This window comes from Leopardus geoffroyi, chromosome C1 (genome assembly GCF_018350155.1).
Source record: "Leopardus geoffroyi isolate Oge1 chromosome C1, O.geoffroyi_Oge1_pat1.0, whole genome shotgun sequence".
Lineage (NCBI taxonomy): Eukaryota > Metazoa > Chordata > Mammalia > Carnivora > Felidae > Leopardus > Leopardus geoffroyi.
The window spans coordinates 105,009,820-105,030,536 of record NC_059328.1 but is presented as its reverse complement, the minus strand read 5'-3'; the positions used below and the strand labels follow the sequence as shown (position 1 = coordinate 105,030,536).

Sequence of the window (20,717 nt, the reverse complement as noted above, 5' to 3'; positions counted from 1 at the left end):
ACACTAAGCGTTTCTTGTGTTTTAGTTTTGTCCCTTCAACAATGCTGCAAATTTCTTAAGGCCAGGGTCTGATTATGTCCCTTTTCTTCTAAAATCCTCTGGTAACTCTCAACATTTTAAGATTAAAGCCCCATCTCCTTTCAGTGGCCATAATTGGGCCCCAGTCTTTCTGGCTTATCTAAGACCACTCCTCATCTTGTACCTTGCACTAGCTACATTGAATTATTCTCTGTTCCCTTAACCCACTCCCCCTTGCCCCCCGCCATCTCCATGCCTGCATTATCTCTGCTAAGAATTTCCCCTCTTATCTCTGGTTGGTACACTTCTACTCTGTTTGGTGCACTCCTACTTATTTGTCCAGACCCAATCTAATGTCATCTTCTTTAAGAAGCCTCATCCTTAGGGAAAACAGTTGTCCTTCCTCTGTATTTCCATATCCTTTTGTAAATACCTCTAGTATAACAGCACTTATCATATAGTAATTCCTGGTTTAAATTTCCTTCTCCCCTACTATCATGTGAGCTCTTTGAGGAAAAGTATGGTATCTTTTTCCTCTTCGTACCTCTGGATCCTTATAGCACTATGTACACGCAGCAGGCATTCACATGTTTATGGACTGAAGAGCAAGTGTTCAATAATAAAAAACTTAGATAATACATTTTAATATATATTGCATCTTTAAATCTTCCTTACAACATTGTGAGATAAATATCACTTACAGATGAGGAAACTGGCTCAGAAAATAAGCCAACGGCTCCAGGTCACAAAGCCAATAAGTGGCAAATGGCCAAAATCCAGATCTTCTGATTTTGGTCTAGAATTCTTTCTAGTAGCCTAGGATGCCCTCCTAAATACTCATTAACTGCCTGAACCCTCTGCTACTGCACATTATTCTTCTCCTGTGGCTCTTGTATCTAAAATCAAATTAATCTGTGTTCTTGTCTCAACTCCTTGTTAGACAATAAATTCCACGTTAGTGAAGAAGGATTACTTTTGCCTTTGTATCTCTTGTTCTGCCTGGCACAGTGCCTTACACACAGTAGGTGCTCATCAAATTGGACTGAATAGATACCTGGAGAGCACTAGAATGGTCATTCTGACAGGCCAGTTCTTGCTCAACTTCTGAAACCTCCAGCAGATTCCGCTCACTGACCAACCGAGACAGCTCTCCAACCACTGTCACATGCTTTGATACCGTCCCAGACATCTTCTTAAACTGTGGGTAATTTTCAACAAAGGCCTGCCATGGGAAAGACATCAGTTGGGGGTTCTGTTATTTGACTGAGGATAGACATGTATGAAGAAGGGAAAAAATAAGCAGGAATTGTTCTGCCCAGACTAAGGCATCTACCAATCACATGGTATTTTGTTTATGCTTAAGAAGATAAGAGCTCGTATATGTCAATACACTGACTCTTTAAATAGTCCAAATGTGACTGAAGAATGGAAAAAAAGTACATGGCTTGTTATGAAGTTTTCACTATACTGTTTCCTAAAGAGAAATAGTACAGAAAATTATTTCAAACCAAACAAATGAATGTAGGCAGAAATCAGACTGAGAATATTCTAGAAATATTGCTTACATGAATAGTTCCAAAGTCTTGCATGTTAGTCATCCATGAACATGTTCAATTTACCTTCATGTCTGCTATTGATTCTAGTTTTTGCTGTTCTTTTGGTTTCTTCTTCTGAAAGTCTTCCATGAGATTCTTTATATTGCTACCAATCTCAGCAAAGTTCAGGTACATATTCTGTGAAAAAGGAAGTTGGAAACAGTTCCAGCAATGAGTCTGACTTCCAGATCATTTAAAAGAAGTGAGAAATGGAAACCAATTTGACAATAAATTTCATATATTGAAAAATAAATAAATAAATAAATAAATAAATAAAATAAAAGAAGTGAGAAAGAATCCCAAAGACAGAATTGAAAGGCAAGAAAATTCCATTATAATGACCAAATCTGGACACTGGCCAGGACACGGGTGATGAATGCCATTACTATTCTCACAAAGGGCTACAGAAGGGAAGGAAGTAAATAAATCGGGTTCTAATTCTGAGAGTATAAAACGAAATATGTGATTTCTATGGGAAAAAAACTGTTAAAGGGTCAGAATCCAAATCTTCTGCCTTCTCTTGAGATGCAGTTTATCTACAGGATGCCTCAACAACCTTCCCCATGAAATCCCATACCTGTTTTCATTCGAACAAGTCAACACCGGCCTTCTTACATAAAAATAATGAAAAACAATGAAAAAAAATTTTAACCTACATTAGTCAACACCGGCCTTCTTACAGAAAAATAATGAAAAACAATGAAAAAAAATTTTAACCTACATTAGCATAGAATTCATCGTTTTCAGCAGATAGGACCACCTCTCTTAAGTCTTTACTGATCCCCGGCACTCTGGAAAGATCAATCCGATTGTTGTTTATGCCCAGTAGTTCATGGACCATGGCCTGATATGTCCACTAAATGAAGAAGTAGGACAGAAAAATTGGTAACTGGTAAAACATGGAAATAGCAAATGTTCAGGAAAACAAATAAAAACTGGTAACATTCTTAGCAACTAGTCTTCTTTACACAGAGGCTCTTTATTTAGTTCAAGTTTTATTAATACTTTGTGTTATACTAAGCATTAAGACTTACTGTAGTTGGTTAAACTAAAAGTCAAAATACTTTTAGAGTTTACACTTTTGGAAGAGGGGCAGCGAGATTAATATTCCTGATAGAAAGAAAACAAATTAGATCTATCATTAGCTCTACTTTTTGCCTGTGAATTAAGAGTATATTTTTGGCTTCACAGATAGGGCTATATTGGTACTGCAGTTACAAGCTGTACCATTTCCTGTACGCTTCTGTGGTTTTCTGCAGCATGAGAAGTGTGTTCTTGCAGATCTGAGTGGTGCTATATTTATCCTGGGAACACTAATATTATCAGAAAAAAACCTTGTAAGTTGATCAAAACACACATATTCAGAAGCTTGCCTCTGTATCCATTTTATTTCCTATTTTTCCTTAACATGAATTGTGAAGAAGGATTGGTTTCCATTCTTACAAAATGTGAACTTATTTGGCAAAAATGGAAAGGAGAAACTCCAAATTTTGCCTTCTCACCATTTATGGAGAATGGGTTACTTTTAGTCCTAGGTCCTTTAGACAAAACTAAGTATTTTCCAGCTAATTACTCTCTAACTCTAGAATGTAAATGCTAGAAAGATTTATACATTTCATCTTAAGCAATATAGATTTATTAAGAAAGAACTTAAGAGGTTATAAAAGAAGGTGCTTAATTTCCGAAAATATTTGCCAAATGAATCCTTAAAAAAGCAAGTTTCATTGGGGTATGTAAATTCAGTACAACAAAATGTTTATGCTTCCATAGACGCATCCTGTGCATGCGTCTACCATTAGCACTTACTCTATAATTAAAATTATCAGTTGGAGCACCTGGGTGGCTCAGTCAGTTAAGTGTCCCGAGCTGTAGGTTAAAGTTGGGCCTATATTGTCAAGGCTCTTAGACGCCAAGTTCAGGAGTCTGTATTTAAGCCAGTAGGCAAATGGGAAGCAATGAAGATTTTTGAGTCAAGAGTAAAAAGATCAGAACTGTGCTTTAGGAAAATAATTTAAGGGACGCCTGGGTGGCTTAGTTGGTTAAGCATCCAATTCTTGATTTCGGCTCAGGTCATGATCTTACTGTTTTGTTGGTTCAAGCCCTGCATTGGACTCCGTGCTGGCAGTGTGGAGCCTGCTTGGGATTCTCTCCCTTCCTCTGCCCCTTCCCCACTTGTGCTCGCTAGCGCACGTGCTCTCTCTCTACATATAAATAAATAAATACATAAATAAAGTAATTTAACAACACTGTGGAATATATTAGAGTGGGAAGAAATTAAAAGTGGAGAATCAAGCCCCTTCTGTTTCAGCAATCTTGGAGCCTGTGAAGGCCTGCTGGGAACAGGATTCCTAAAATGACAAATATGCCTGGAAGGCTATGGTCCAATGCCATTTTTGCTGACCATAAGCAGGGTCTCCAGAACCAGAGGGAGCATACAGCTCTTCTTAAAACTGAAGGTGTTTATGCTCAGAATGAAACTGAATTCTATCTAGGCAAGAGATGTACTTATGTGTATCAAGAAAAGAACAACACAGTGACTCCTGGTGGCGAAACGAAGAAAACCAGAGTAATCTAGGAAAAGGTGGCTCCTATTCAAGGAAACAGCAGCATGGTTCATGTCAATTCCAAAGCAACCTACCTGCTAAGGCCATTGGACACAGAATCCATGTGATTCTGTATCCTCAAGGACTTAAACTTACTGAAAAGTAAATAAATAAAAGTGTATATCTGTTTTCCTATAAAAAAGGAAAATAAGAAATAAGAGTGAGGAATCAAGTAGATGACTATTTCAGTAATCTTATAAAAGATTAAGGGTTTATGACAAGGTGACAGCAGTATGAATGGGAAATTGCAGACAGACACTGGAAAAGTAGAATCTACAGAACCTAGAAGTTGCCTTGATTAGAGGTGAAGGTGGTGGTAGAAAGGGACAGAAAGGATAAAGCAGAAGAAAGAATCGAAGATGACCGTGGTTGATACCAAAATAATAGGAAATACAAGGCAAAAAAAAGAAAAGCTGAAAATGAGGAGGAGAATACATGGATGACATTGTTCATTTCCACATTGGCATTTTGATGAATACCACATGAAATTGTACTTGTATTATGCTAATAAAGGGTTCTGCACCTGGTTTAGCAATGGGGTGATGGCATCATCGCAACGATCTAAAATAAGCAGCAACGGAGGAACCTCAGTCCGCCGGAATTCAAACAGTTCATATTCTTTAGTTATTACTTGCTGTGGATGAGACAGAAAGATGATTTGGTCAACCAATTAGTTACAGACAGAGATGATATAAACATAAAATTAATACATAAAATACACATTTAACAACAGTTCTTTGCATCTTCATAGGCTTTCCAGAAAAGGATTCAAAAGCTTGACAACGTCTGGTAGCGTCCTGTTTAAGAGGTTAGTATTTAAAACTCTATTTTACCAATGGCTTAACTGGATCAAAATAGGTTAAATAGCTTGCAAATTTTTTTTGAGTTAAGCCTAAGAATCTCAGCTTTAATTTGTTGCTTTTGGTTTTTTATTACAAATATCTACCTCTTTGCCAGTAAACCTATCACCTCATTGGTTATAGATAAACTATTCCTATAGTTTCTGAAATATGATAAGGAAATGAATGGTCTTTGGAACTGGGGATAGAAAAAGCCATACCTTAACACATTCTGCAAGTCTCTTTGCTGACTCTGACGAAAGCTGATAACGAATCATGGGACACTTCTTCAGAGATAGAAGGAGAGCCGTCAGTCCTTGAGTTGTTCTGGATAGCTGGGCTGGATCCCAATTTCGACCCTTTTTGTTAAAAATATATTATCAGAGAAAATATTTGAATTTTTTCTTACAAGTCCAATTACTTGCTGAATTAACTCCCACCTGATAAACTTATTTTTTTATCCTTTCATTCCATACCTGGCAGCAACCCAAAATATTCAGGGAAAACAAATGTGGATTCACAGCAATGTAATCACCATAAAATTCCTGCAAACGAAGCACAAGATCAGTCATTCGTTTCATAAATTCCAACTGATAATAAAGTAACATTTTCATATGTAATATAATACTATGTGATATAATCAAATTTGAGCAAATGCAGGGGGAGCAATGTGGGGGAATAAAATAATTATAAAATAGTAGCAATAATAATAAATCTTTTAAAAAACAAAAAACAAAGTTGTAGAAGTATAAATATTACATTTCTGGAGACTTCTGTGCACATTTATCAATTAGTAAAATTAAGACACTGCTATAGGATATACAATGTCACACACGGATGAAAAAGAACTTTGCTGTTCAGTGTATTCTTTTTTAATCCAGTGTATTCTCATGAGGCAGAACATGATTTAAAATAGGTCATTCTTGGGGCGCCTGGGTGGCTGAGTCGGTTGAGTGTCTGACTTTGGCTCACGTCATGATCTCACGGCTCGTGGGTTCGAGACCCGCATTGGGCTCTGTGCTGGCAGCTTGGAGCCTGGAGCTTGCTTCGGATTCTTTGTCTCCCTCTCTGTCTGCCCCTAACCCACTCGCATCCTGTTTCTCTCAAAGATAAATAAACATTAAAAAAATTTTTTTTTTAATAAAAAAATAAAAATAAAATAGGTCATTCTTTTTCATTCCTTTACCACCTAGCACATCCTTCTTAAAATCCAAAACTCATTTATTTGCTGCCCTATTCTTCGCTTAGGTGATAAATGTATTCAAACATTTGTGATAAATGTATCCAAGAACACTAAAGCGTTTAAGTAAAAGGTAACATGGTATGTTCTAATGCCACGTATTCTATACCATGCAGAATAAATATTTAGAAGTTACCAAGTTTTAACCTAATGACAAAAGTATGCTTTTTACCTCCCAGACAGAGCAAGATAATCACAAACAGAACTTTAACAAACCTCACTCACATCCTTTACTTTCTATTCTTTTCCAATCAGACATAGCCCTGTAGATGACATTCTTATAATGTGGTTCATAAAACTAGAAGATATATCTGACCCTGTCCCCAACCCTATGAAACCCTCCTTATCCATGCAATAGGATCCAATACCAGTGCAATCTCCTTATTTGCACTGATTCCTCTAATTTTGTTTTCCCTCAATTTGATACCTCTTACAAACTTTCTAAATATGAGAATAGTTTGATGCAATGCACATTTATTGTGTCTGATCAACAGCCTCCCTTGAGACAGCACTTTTCTTATTTTAGATGCAAATCTTTAAAAAGGGCCAATAACAAGAGATGTGTTAGAGGACCAATACGTTTACCTGAACCTCAGCCACGACTTCCTGTTCATCAGCTTCAGCTAATGACTTCACATCACTCTTGCTGATCACATTACTGAAATCTGAAACAGACATATGAGTTGTGGCTGATTCAAAGGAGATCACCTCTGCTGCAATTAAGACGTAAACGGGCTTGACAGTTAAAGCCTAATGACTAAGTGAAGTTTGGTATACATTGTGGTATATGTCAAAGTCAAACACCTTCAAATTGAAATGAGTAGCACAAATATGTTTAAATCCATAAGTCCATAATAATACTTAAAAAAAAAAAAAAAGACCACTATGTAGGCATTGGAGGATAGCAGGAAGCAAGTCCTTAATATTGAAAATAACAAATAACGGAAAGAAGTGTGTCTTCTTCCCTCAAATACAAACTGTACCATCAGAGAGAAGACGAGGGGAAATTCCTCTTTATGGAAATATTCCAACTAAAAAACAAAGAAAAAATGATAATGATAGAATTAAAACATCATCATTTTTCTTTTTTTCTTTTTTTTTTTTTTTTTTAAATTTTTTTTCCCAACGTTTATTTATTTTTGGGACAGAGAGAGACAGAGCATGAACGGGGGAGGGGCAAAGAGAGAGGGAGACACAGAATCGGAAACAGGCTCCAGGCTCTGAGCCATCAGCCCAGAGCCCGACGTGGGGCTCGAACTCACGCACCGCGAGATCGTGACCTGGCTGAAGTCGGACGCTTAACCGACTGCGCCACCCAGGCGCCCCTGAACATCATCATTTTTATCAACCACTAATGAATCAATGATGGACCTGGGCACTGAGCACCAACTGCTGCTGATATCACAGTAAGAGATAATCATTGAAAGCACACAACACTGACTATCAAATATTCTTGCCAAAAAGAAATCAAATCTAAACCTAATTAAGCCTCTATATCCAGGTACCAATTTACAAAACTAGAGGATAGAGGAATATTTTAAACTGCAAAGAATTTGTTAAACCACCCCATGGGGATACAATCACCAAGATGCAGGCTGTCAGAAACTTTAACAGAACAATGTAGTTTCTTCAATAATAAATTGCCCGGGGGGGAGTGGGTGGGAAGAGGCGGGGAGAGAGACAGAGAGAGAGAGAGAGAGAGAGAAAGAGGAAGAGAGAGAACATCTAAAGAAGATTAAAGAAACTGAAACAACATATCAACCAATAGATATGTGTGGATCTTACTATGATCCTAATTCAAATACAAAAACAGTGGGGGAAAAATAAGAGAGTTTGAAATTTGAACAATGAATGAGTATTTGAAAACAGGAATCATTTGTCATTATTGGGAATAATAATGGTATCTTTAAAAATGAGTCCTTATCTTTTAGAGATGCACACTGAAATATTTAGGGATGACCTATGTCTTAGATCTCCTTCAAAATACCATTGGTGTGGAAGTAGGTGGCAGCACCATAGCTAAAACAAGACAGGCTGTGGCAAAGCAATGTTTGAAACTGGGGGATGGGTACACTGGAATTTATTATATTATTGTCTACTTCTGTATATAGTTGAAAACTTCCATAATAGAAATAGTTTTTATTTAAATAAAGGAAGGGAGGAGCCTATCATACAAGATGTTTAGAAGACATAAAAATGCAAAAACGAAATTATAAAAAAATGAGATGAGGGGTGGCTGGGTGGCTCCATCAGTTAAGCATCCGACTCTTGGGTTTCGGCTCAGGTCATGATCTCATAGTTTGTGAGTTCAAGCCCTGCATCGGGTTCTGTGCTGACAGCGAGGAGACTGCTTGGGATTCCCTCTCTGCCTCTCTCTGCCCCTCCCTCACTCGTGTTCTTTCTCTCAAAATAAAAAAAGAACGAGGAGACTAGGCAGTAGGTTTATTATTGGTTTAGTCTTAACTGCTGTATCAAAGAACTCTTTAGAGGAAAAGGGAGCCTTTCATCTTGTGACCTACTCAATTTTTAACTGAGAGACAGCACAAGAGTGACTCCATTAGATGTCTACTTAAATTCAGCAATACAGGGAATCTCTCTCATATACATATACATGTCATTGAGTACAAGTTTCTACACTTTCCTAAGTATCTGGCTTATAGTCACTCTAGAAAACATTTAGCAGTTTCTCTTTTTTTAATTTCATTTTAATTTTTATTTTTAAATTTCTTTTTTATTTTACTTATTTATTTATTTTTAGTGTTTATTTATTGTTGAGACAGAGAGAGACAGAGCATGAGCCGGGAAGGGGCAGAGAGAGAGGGAGACACAGAATCTGAAGCAGGCTCCAGGCTCTGAGCTGTCAGCACAGAGCCTGATGCAGGGCTCAAACCCATGAACCTGTGAGATCGTGACCTGAGCCAAAGTCAGATGCTTAACCGACTGACCTACCCAGGTGCCCCAAAAATGTTAATTTTTGGTACCATTATTTATTGTTGCATATTGTTGCATATCGTTACATAGAAAGTATGTATATCTTAGAGTATAATCTAAACCCTAAAAAGCCTTCAAGCAAGCTTTAAAATTTCTCAAATGTCCTACATACTGAGAATTAAGTTTTGTCTTTGTTTTGGAAATGGCACCAGATAAACTATACCTACTAATCCTATAAGGATCAATAATGACATCTAGAGGAGAATGGATGTAACTTCTAAAGCAGAATGTATTACATAAAAAAATAAAAAATCATATAAAATGTATAGTAACTGCAAACCTAATTTATTTCCACGACTGTACCCTCCCCAAACTCCCCCCCACAAATTATGTACATAAGAGGTATCTACTGAAACTTGTTCTTTCAACCATTACATAAAGTAGCAAGAAGTGTTATGTTTTCATCTGGTGTGTAAAATAAATCTTTGCTTTTCCAACACACTCAAGTATATCCTCCCTCCAAGTAATTCAGCTTCTGTGCCTCAGTTCATGAAAGTACAAAATAGGGAATAAGTGTACCCTTTCTTCTTCTTCTTTTTTTTTTTTTTTTTTTTTTTTTTTTGCAGAGGTGGGATGTGAAATTTGGCTACTTACAACTTTTGCCTTGCAAAGAATCTTGAAAGGCAAAGGAAAACTTAAAAAATAATTTTACCTAATCAATGATGAAAAACGTCACGCTCAGCTTTCTAAAATAGAATGTTAGCCATAAGACTTTTAATACTTTGAAAGGACATTAAAAAAATCAGACTTATATAGAGATGGATTCACTTAACTTATTGATGATATGAAGCACCTAACAGGAAAAAACTATCTAGGATACAGTTACATGATTGAATAGGTGAAATAATATACTTACAAATAAAATATATACTGTATTTTGGTCTCCGGAGCTCTTGAATCAGATAATCCACATTCTCCTAGAAAGGAAAAAATAAATAAACAAATAATATATGTGGAGAACTCATATATTTAAGTAAAAAATTAATAAATATCATCCATTGATTTATTTCAGTATCTAGTGAGAATCTACTGTGTTCTGAGGTCTAGATTAAGTGTTTGTATATTGCAGGGGTGAGGGCTGGCAGTGAAAAAGAGATACGTTAAGTATTCAGGAATCAACTATAACATTAACTAGCTGTATTACCTTGGCCAAATTAAGATTTAAAAATATTAAAAACACAGGGATGCCTGGGTAGCTTAGTCGGTTAAGCATCCAACTTCAGCTCAGGTCATGATCTCACAGTTTGTGAGTTTGAACCTTGCATCAGGCTCTCTGCTCTCAGCACAGAGCCCGCTTTGGATCCTCTGTCTCCCTCTCTTCTACTCCTCCCCTGCTCGTGTTCTGTCACCCAAAAATAAATAAAACATTTAAAAAATATTAAAAACACAAATGTGGAACTACAACATAAAATTGATAGTAATTCTGCAAATTTGCCTCAGGCTGCTGGCCTGTAAATTATTCATCCAATCAAAATTCTTAAAAAAAATTTTTTTTAATGTTTATTTTTGAGAGACAGAGACAGAGACAGAGCATGAGCAGGGGAGGGGTAGACAGAGAGAGAGGGAGACGCAGAATGTAAAAGCAGACTCCAGGCTCTGAGCTGTCAGCACAAAGCCCGACAAGGGGCTCAAACCCACAAGCTGTGAGATCATGACCTGAGCTGAAGTCAGGACGTTCAACTGACTAAGCCACCAGGTGCCCCCTAATCAAAATTCTTATGTAGACTATCAAAATGTAGCTAATTCTTTAAAAACCAACATTCAAGAGAAAATATACTTAATTGTATTTACTTTGGCTTTTAACTTATTGGGACCTAAGATTGTACAACTGTAATGTTTGTGAAGTATTTGCACACAGTAGGCTAAGACTACTATTTAAAAATAAATATGAAATCTAGAAGTAAACATAAGAATTCCAATTACTTAAGATCATAATGCAGGTTTTTAATCTATTGTCGATAGAAATTTAACTATTAACAAGTTAAATTTCAATATGAATTTAGTCCCCAATCTAGACATGATATAAAACAGTATTGAATGTTTAAAAAATCACACATTTCTTTAAAGAATTAAAAATAATGTAAGCAATGCACATTACTTGTTAAATGGGAAAAAGGTTTTTAAAATTGTCGTTTAGATTAAAAGATACATTGAAAGTTAACTTTATAATTTTAAGGATAAATCATTTTTAGTTTGAGAGAATATATATATATAGCTGTGAAAGAGGTTTTCTCACGAAAAATCTTAGGAAATGGACTAGATGATCTCTAAGATCCCTCTCAGCACCAAAATTTCAAAAGACCTACAAATGTGAAACAACTAGAAATGACTATAATACAGTATTAAAGCATTCATTCATTCAGGAACTGTTTACTGAGGACCACTATGTAGCAGGCACTGGAGACATAGCAGTGTGAAAAAACAGATACCACTTCTGTTCTCATGGAGCTTACTGCTGGTAGGTAAGACAGATATTAATCACACAAACCATATGAAACTTAGACTATGATAAGCAATAGGGAGAAGATGGTGCTGTATGTGCTTGTAAGAGGGGGGTTTGGCTTGGTCAGCAAAACCAGGGAAGACTTTCTGGAAGAAGTGAGTAAGATCCAGGTTGAACGAAGAGTCTGTTCAAAAGTCCTGTGGCATGACAGAATAAAGTGAACTGAAAGATTAATGTATCTAAGAGCAAAAGGGGGAGTGGTTTGAAATGAGGCTGTACAAATGACAGGAACTAGACCATACAGAACCACAGTTAAGGAGTTTTGTGTTTAGCATAAAAACAATGAAAAGTCATTCAAGGATTTCAAGTGGGGATGACATGAGCAGATTTGTATTTCAGAAAGTACATAACATACAAGCATGGTAAAACAGCTCATTGGAGTTGGCGAACATGAATATAAAGAAAATATACAGGGGCGCCTGGATGGCTCAGTCAGTGAAGTGTTTGACTTCAGTTCAGGTCATGATCTCACAGTTCGTGAGTTCAAGCCCCGTGTCAGGCTCTGTGCTGACAGCTCGGAGCCTGGAGCCTCCTTCAGATTCTATGTCTCCCTCTCTCTCTGCCCCTCCCCTGCTCACACTCTCTCTCTCTGACTCTCTCTCTCTCAAAAATAAATATTGAAAAAAAAAAGGGAAATATACAAAATAAGCCTGGAATAGTACAGGATTTTTACAGGAGGACTCAAGCTAGATTTATATGATGGATGAAGATGGACAGAAGGCTAAAGAACAAATGGAGAATTAGGGGAGGGGAACAAATAGAGAACAGGAATGAGCATGTAGTGGGATGATAAAAAGGCCTAGTTGGCCGTAGTGAAGGAGCAGAGATTGGACACAGGAGGCTGTATACATAAGGGCAGACCACACCAGCTAAAGGAGGATTTCAAGGACTGAGCTACTAGATATTGATTTAATCATGGAAGTAAAAGTGAGCCATTATATGTTCCTGTGCATAGAGGCAAATAAAATGATACAGATTCAAGATACTGGTGTAGGTATATAAGCGTGCAAGATTAAGTGGCAATGGTGTTCAGTGTAATAGGTATGGAGGTTAATCCAGGAATTAATCCAGGAAGTGATGTGCGTCTCTGGCAGGATAGTGGCTCTGGAAGTGGCTGAGAACCTAAAAGGCATCTTGGAGGAAAAACGGGCTATAAGGAGTGAACTGAGATGTGGAAAGGAGAAAAGTCAAGGTTATAACTCTGATGAAGCCGGTTAAATATGATGCCACAAATGACGATAATACAAATTTATTTTGCCTTCTTAATGCTTTCAGATCATAGTGTTCTGTATTTAGGCAGATGACAGCTCAGTTTATGTAGTACCTTCGTAGGTCGAAGAAAACAAATTGCTTTCAGATGTTTCATGATCTCTCGATTTTGAGAATCAATGCGTTCAAAAAGGTACACTTCTTTCTGAAGAATCTCTGATTGTGTGTATACCATACTCACAATGCCAGTCTGTGAAGAAAAAGAATCAACTAATATTATGCTAGTTAGAAATAATATAAACAAGCAACAATACTTAAGACTTAAAAAATTATTTTTCATTAATACTTAGCTGGATAACTTAAATACTAACATATGTAATAACACTTACTGAGCATCCAAAACATATAGGTAAGGTACCAGGATGAACAACATATTCTCTCTGAACACAATCCATACATTTCCAAAACAAAAAATTTTCCCCATCACTTTAGAGGGTTTTTTAGAAAAATAATTCTGTGACCAACAAATAATAACCTGTCATCTCAGCTTGAGCACTAATAGCTTTATTTTAAAAACACAACGCTGAGTGGAAATAAAAGTCTTCCAAGTGCTCTGTCTCACATATTATTTCTTGCCAGAGACATTTAGAAAAGGATTCCTGACTCCAATAAATTGTTCCGGGTTACAAGAAGAAATCTCTGGTAGTAGATGGTAGAGCCATTTAGACCGAAAACCTACTAGACAAGCTTTATACCACCTTTCAGTTCCATCCAGAACTGACCCTCGTTTCAAAACCTTTCATAAATACTAAATCCTACAGCGGAGTGGGAGTAGCTATCGTAAGGGAGGGAGGGTTCCCTCACAAATACTGAGCAAAGCAAACTCACCGTCTCTTTATCCATGAGAAGTACTTTCATACCCGGTCCGCTGTCCTCTATCATTTTGGAAACGTACTGCTTCACAGCAAAAACCACGTTCATGGTAGCGAATTGACAGGTTAGCCCCACAGCCCTTCCCGCCCCCTTTTTTCTGGCTAAATTAACCCCCGGCCTTTTGGCCGGGTCTCGGTGGCTTCCTCCCCGCCCGGCTTCGGCTTCCGGAAGTCCGGGCAACGGCGGTGCTGGGAGTTGTAGTTCCGCTGCGCGGCGCGGGCGATCCAGCCTCCCGGCGGAACGGAAAAATCCCGCTGAGACCCCTGGGCTGCGACGCTCGGCAGTGATTCGCCGCCACCCACCGCCAGCCTAGAGGTGTGTGAGGCCTGGACTCGGACCTGCCGGCCGTGGTTCCGGGGTGCCCCGGCTGCGGCCGCAAGCCTCTCTCTTGCTGGCTTGGGGAGAGGGTAGCCCCTCGCGTGGTGGAGGAACTTGGCGTAAGGCTGGCTTGGAGGCAAGAACAGCAGAGTGTGGCCGTGGTCGCTGTTTGCCACGAATATTTACCTGGGGGCAGTGAAGGATTAAGGGAAGAGAGATGGCGTAATGCGCCCGGCCGATCGGGAAGGTATTTGCTAAGTAATGGCCGAAGTTCGTCCTCCCCGGCTTCACCGTGTCTTTAACAAGACGAGGACAGTACTCTTGCAAAGTGAGGCCCGACTTGGTTTTCCGAAGAGTGAGGAGCACGTGAAATTGAATATTTGTTGAATGAAAGAACAAAAGGAATGCCCTTGAGGGATGTTTTAGGACAGGCCTCAGATCCTCCCGGAGGGCCTGGAGCTGAGTCGGCCGCGGGGACTGGCAGCACGGGCGAGCGACCCCAGGTTCGGCAACCTGGGGGATTGGACTCTGCGGCTCCTGCTCGAGCGGGGAGCGAGGGACCTGTGACGCTGACACTGCGGGCAGGAACCTAGTTAACAGTCAGAAATGGGTAGGGGGTACGTATGCACTAGGGCTGCAGCAAAGTGGCGTGGGGATTGTAAGGGAAAACACATTTTGATTTAAGAAACAAAAACTTAGCAAAATGAATCTTAAAGCCATCAACTTCTAAACGTCTGCAATTGTGTTTATACTCCAAAGGTCTTCTCTTTATCATGCCATTTCTCGAAAAGGAGAGAAAATGTTAGTTTTCCCCCCCCGCACCTTTACGTTGGGGAATTGAAAAATCAGGAAGATAATAAGAAACAAGAATCTACAACTATAATTGCTTGTCAATATTTCCATTAAAATAATGACCATTGTTGGGGTCTGTTTAATCAATAGTTTCAACATTACCAAATCAATCATTCTTTCGTTATATTTTAAGAAGGATTCAATTACAACTAGACCCAGAGCACGTAAACGTTAATCTGGCTATTAAGATTACTTTATAAAACTTTATATCGGATAATCAAATCCTTTCAGGGAGATGGGAAGCCACTTGAAATATCCTAGATGTTTGTCACTTCTGAAATTGTGAAGAATGTGTCTTATTTTCTTTTCAACTTTTCTACCGTGTAAATAAAACTTCCCATTGGGCTTTTATCCATTTTTGAGTTATGTTTTGAAAGAAAAGTTAAAATGAAAATGTGAACTTTAAAGGGATACAAATGAGAAAAATCTAACATATGAAAATTCTATTTATTAATTTAAAATATTACTTAAAAACTTAAATACATTAAATATTTAAAATACATTACAATTTAAAATATAGAAAACAGTGAACCAGTGAAACACCTGCAAATCTTGTAAGTTAATCAATGTTTGAAAATTCACCACTTTCCTGTGTCCCTTGGTTTTTGTTTTTTCTTACCTATAATTTAGACTTCAGTATAAGATTGTTTTCCATTTTATACATTTTTTTTTAGAAGAAACAAGGAAAGTCTTGTCTATGAAATTTGTGCTTTATTAGGCAGTAGTCAATCTGGAGGCAATACATGGCAAGAAACTGCATTCTTTATTTATAGTTGGACAATTCTAACATTTGAAAGGAGATGGAAAATGCTTATTTTGACAAGGCTTAGCAATTCATTCCATTGCCCAGGAAGTTCCATGATATCAGTGGCACTGTTATTTTGTACATTGATAAGATATGGAATGTAAACATTTTGTACCAAAGTTGTGGTGTATTTAAAGGATGCTGTGATAGTCCTAAAGTTTGAGAGCCTATTCCCTTTCTGAAGAAAACTACAAAAGCCATTTTAAATGTCTCTAGATTAAGAACTTTGTATCTCTTTCTAAAATTAGGACTGGCACCAATGATAAAGTCCAAACTCTTGCTTTGAGACTCATCCAGGATATACCCAGAGTAACTTGTTTTGTTGTAGGCAAGACACAGCAAATTCAGAAGCCAATATGAAGTGCCTTACTTATTTCTTTGTTTAAATTTACAGTGTAAGTAAACTGTAATAACAAATATTTTCAATAATAAAGGCTTCTCAATTAAAAAATGACATTCTTCAATTATGATTGCATTAATTATAAAAGTTTCTAATGCGATTACTTAAAAGTTACTTTTGCTTAGGTCCAAGAAATCAATGCTTTAAGGGTACAAAACAGGAAGTTAAAAAATACTGTATTTACATTTGTACATTTTGTGTAGACTTGTAAATATGTGTGTAAGTGAAATAAACAGGAATGATTACCTGAATAATTACATGTGCTCCAACTTTCTACAAAGTGTAATGTAATGTAATAATAAAATAATATAGAGGTTTAACTACCCATTTGATATTTAATTAAAATCATGTTTTTCCTGCAGAAGAACTCAAAGCTTGATATAAAACAAAGGATATGTAAATAAGCTTCAGTATAATTATAATTAATTGTATGGCTAACTCTTAGTTATCTTAGATTGTTAATTATCTACTATTCTTCTTTGTTGCTGTGTGTTAACATTTCCCCAACAAGCCCTGGATAGGAGAGAAGTAAAGATGAAATTCAGTGAGACTTAGGTATTAGATTTCCTACTTGTTAGCAATTGAAAAAGTATTTGGAGAAAGAATGACAGTATTGCCCAGTGTCAGACAACTAGTCCCTGTGCAGTGTTCTTTAACCTCTAACCATTTTCTCATCTGATAAATGGTAATGATTTACTTTAGGAAATTGTGAGAACTTAATGAAATAATGTGCAGAAAAAAAGTGTCTGGTACATACTAAATGCTCAGTAAGTATCAGCTTTAATTATTTGAAATCAAAAGGTAAACATACCTTTTAGCTTATTTTTTTACATAAGATGTATTTTATTCCCCTTTGACAAGAAAATTTTTAAATGTGGTCAATTTCAGAATTTGTAAACGACAGCTTCCAAATATAATTTCCATAATAAGTTTATCTTGCATTATCATACAGTAATAGAAGCGTTGATGGGAAGAATTGGGCTGCTCTTTCATAATTTGTAAACCATACAATTTTCACAAAGAGAAAACTTAGGAAAAATATGCTTCAGGTTACTTAGTGATTACCCCACTTCAAATCAAACAGCATTTGTTAAGTTTTTGTCACAGTTGGTAGTTTAGTACTGAACTTTATGGCAGCAAAAACATTGAATTGCTTTAAATCATTAAGTAAAAATTATGTGCATGGAGAGTCCTGTCTGCACATTGAGTAGTTTGCATGGTTTCACCTTTCTGATGGTGATGTTAACTTTGATCACTTGGTTAGTGATCTCTGCTGGGTTTCTCCACTGTAAAATTATTTTTCTCCTTGTAATTAATAAATATGTGGAAATAGATAAAGGGAATTAAGAGGTAAAAACTTCCAGTTATAAATAAGTCATGGAGATGAAAAGTACAGCATAAAGAATATAGTTCATAATAACGTAATCGTGTACGGTGACAGATGGTGACGACACATCGTTATGAGCATTAGTAATGTAGAGAATTGTCGAATCAATATGTTGTACACCTGAAACTAATATAACATTGTATGTCAGTTATGCTTCGATTAAAAAAATCTAGGGGTGCCTGAGTGGCTCAGTCAATTAAGCGTCCAACTTTGGCTCAGGTCATGATCTATCTCAGCTGGTGAGATCGAGCCCTGAGCCCCGCGTCAGGCTCCCGCTCTTAGTGCTCTCAGCGCAAAGCCTGCTTCAAATCCCCCACTCTCTCTGCCCCTCCCCTGCTTGCTCTCTCTCAAAGATAAATAAATAAATAAATATAAGTAAATAAATAAATACCTGCGGTTTTAAGCAGACTTCTTAGAAATTCAAATTCAAAATAAAGTCTTTTCATTATCTTTTTATGTTATTTTTTAAATTTTATTTTTTTATTTTATAAAATACGTAAACCTTACATTTCCCCCCAAACTCCTCTTCCTGCCTTCCAAATGTTCTGTCTTCAGGCAAAAAATAAAGTCTTTTTAAAAACATCTATACTTGAAGCAAAAATAAACAAAAATATATGGAGAGATGCCATGATGTGTTGCAAGTGTCCCATTTCTCCTCATACTTGTCATACCTGCTAATTTTAACTGGAATCCATGGACAGTTCTTGCCTGCAAACATTGGTGTTTACCTGATGGTAATTACTTTCCTCATTTCTTCTACGGTTATTGTTTGGAATTCTGTAAAAAAGAGCTATACTCCCCCCCTCCATTTATTTATTCAATCACTTATTTATGTCAGACTCATGGATATTTAAGAAAATGACTTTTTTAAAAATTTACATCCGAGTTAGCATATAGTGAAACAATGATTTCAGGAGTAGATTGCTTAATGCCCCTTACCCATTTGGCTCATCCCCCCTCCCACAACCCCTCCAGTAACCCTCTGTTTGTTCTCCATATTTAAGAGTCTCTTATGTTTTGTCTCCCTCCCTGCTTTTGTTTTTGTTTTTTAATGTTTATTTATTTTTGAGACAGAGAGAGACAGAGCATGAACGGGGGAGGGTCAGAGAGAAAGGGAGACACAGAATCTGAAACAGGCTCCAGGCTCTGAGCTGTCAGCACAGAGCTCAACGTGGGGCTTGAACTCACGGACCGCGAGATCATGACCTGAGCCGACGATGGATGCTTAACAGACTGAGCCACCCAGGCGCCCCTCCCCCTCCCTGTTTTTATATTATTTTTGCTTCCCTTCCCTTGTGTTCATCTGCTCTGCATCTTAAAGTCCTCATATGAGTGAAATCATATGATATTTGTCTTTCTCTGACTAATTTCGCTTAGCATAATACCCTCTAGTTCCATCCACATAGTTGCAAATGGAGAAAATTACTTTTAAGTAATAGGAAGGATATATAGAACTTGAGAGTGCAGGCTCTGGAATTGGGCAACTTGGACTCGATTCTGCTGAACACTAGTTGCAGGACTCTGGCAAGTTACATAGCCCCTCCAGGACTCAGTTTCTTCATTTGTAGACAGGAGAAGGTAATACCTACCTTAGGTTGGAGTGAGCATGAAGTGAGTTAATACGTGCAGTTGTTAGCCTAACTTTAGTTACTTTTTCCTAGCAAATATTTTGCACTGTGTTTACTGTTTATAAATTTCCCCACCTACAAACTGAATATAAAAATACTTGACACACAGATGGTAACCATGCTTGTGGTGAGCATAGTGTAAGGTACAGACTTGTTGAATCACTGTGTCGTATACCTGAGACTAACGTAATGTATGTCAACGATACTTCAATTTAAAAAAAAGGGAGAACACCAGAGAAGGAAGAAATGAAGGTGAAATAGCAATAAACAAATACATTGTCATGTGCTTGCTCTCCTGAGATATTATTAAAATTCACAAAACGAATTTAAAAGTGTACTGTTAAGAAGATGCATAATAAGTTCTTATTTAAAAAAATGATTGAGCCAGAATATTGTAGGGTCTCTTTTAAAATCATGATTCTGTTCTTGGATTACACTGGTTAGAAATGTAAATGACCAGGGGTTCTTGGGTGGCTCAGTCAGTTAAGCAGCCTGACTTTGGCTCAGGTCATGATCTCACACTCTGTGAGTTTGAGCCCCGCATCAGGCTCTGTGCTGACAACACAGAGCCTGGAGTCTGCTTTGGATTCTGTGTCTTCCTCTCTCTCTGCCCCTCTCGCACTCATGCTCTATCTCTCTTGCTCTCAAAAATAAATAAACATAAAAAATTTAAAAAAAAAAGTAAATGACCATGAAATGTGATGAAATTATTAAAAAAAATTTTTTTTTTAACATTTATTCATTTTTGAGAGACAGAGCTTGAGCAGGGGAGGGGCAGAGAGAGAGGGAGACACAGGATCAGAAGCAGGCTCCAGGCTCTTAGTTGTCAGCCTAGAGCCCGGCGTGAGGCTCAAACCCATGAACTGGGGGATGATGACTTGAGCCAAAGTCAGCCACTTAAACAACTGAGCCACCCAGATGCCCCGAAATCATTTTCAACATTTTAGATGTTTCAAGACAATAAGCAAGCCATGTGAAGTAAATACCAGAAAATGCATGTTCTTATAAATCCTTAAATTTCATTAGTGGTAAAGGAATTTTAATTATATTTTTTATATTGAAATAATTCCTTTAGAGATGGCTCATTATTGACTTGATCAAGCATTTGATTAGGATTCCTTGTTTTTCTTCACTAGAAAGAATATTTGATATTGAAAAAATAAGATAAAAAATATTTTGTTTGCACATCTTTCTATTGAAATTTAATGTAGGAGGTTGTTCAAGATTTATTTTTTTTAATGTTTATTTTTGAGAGAGAGAGAGAGAGAGAGAGACAGAGCGTGAGTGGGGGAGGGGGAGAGAGAGAGACACACACACACACACACACACACACACACACAGAATCTGAAGCAGGCTCCAGGCTCTGAGCTGTCTGCACGGATCCAGGCTTGGGTCT

At 37.3% G+C, this 20,717-nt stretch overlaps 1 protein-coding gene across 4 annotated transcripts in view; it reads right to left on the bottom strand.

Moving 5' to 3' along the window:
- The window catches only part of VPS45 (vacuolar protein sorting 45 homolog), a 69,355-nt gene extending 52,804 nt beyond the window's left edge, over positions 1-16,551 (bottom strand). For 3 of the 4 annotated variants that reach the window (XM_045479001.1, XM_045479004.1, XM_045479003.1), the window contains exons 1-10: positions 13,887-14,104; positions 13,114-13,248; positions 10,143-10,203; positions 6,881-6,960; positions 5,532-5,600; positions 5,277-5,414; positions 4,740-4,850; positions 2,335-2,469; positions 1,638-1,751; positions 1,073-1,240 (exon numbers count right to left, since the gene is read on the bottom strand). In XM_045479001.1, the coding sequence (XP_045334957.1) occupies positions 1,073-1,240; positions 1,638-1,751; positions 2,335-2,469; positions 4,740-4,850; positions 5,277-5,414; positions 5,532-5,600; positions 6,881-6,960; positions 10,143-10,203; positions 13,114-13,248; positions 13,887-13,979 (1,104 nt within the window). In that variant the 5' untranslated portion in view covers positions 13,980-14,104. Of the gene's footprint in view, positions 1-1,072; positions 1,241-1,637; positions 1,752-2,334; positions 2,470-4,739; positions 4,851-5,276; positions 5,415-5,531; positions 5,601-6,880; positions 6,961-10,142; positions 10,204-13,113; positions 13,249-13,886 lie in introns of all 4 variants that reach the window. The other variant, XM_045479002.1, reaches the window with a different exon arrangement.
- Between the last annotated feature and the right edge of the window lie 4,166 nt (positions 16,552-20,717).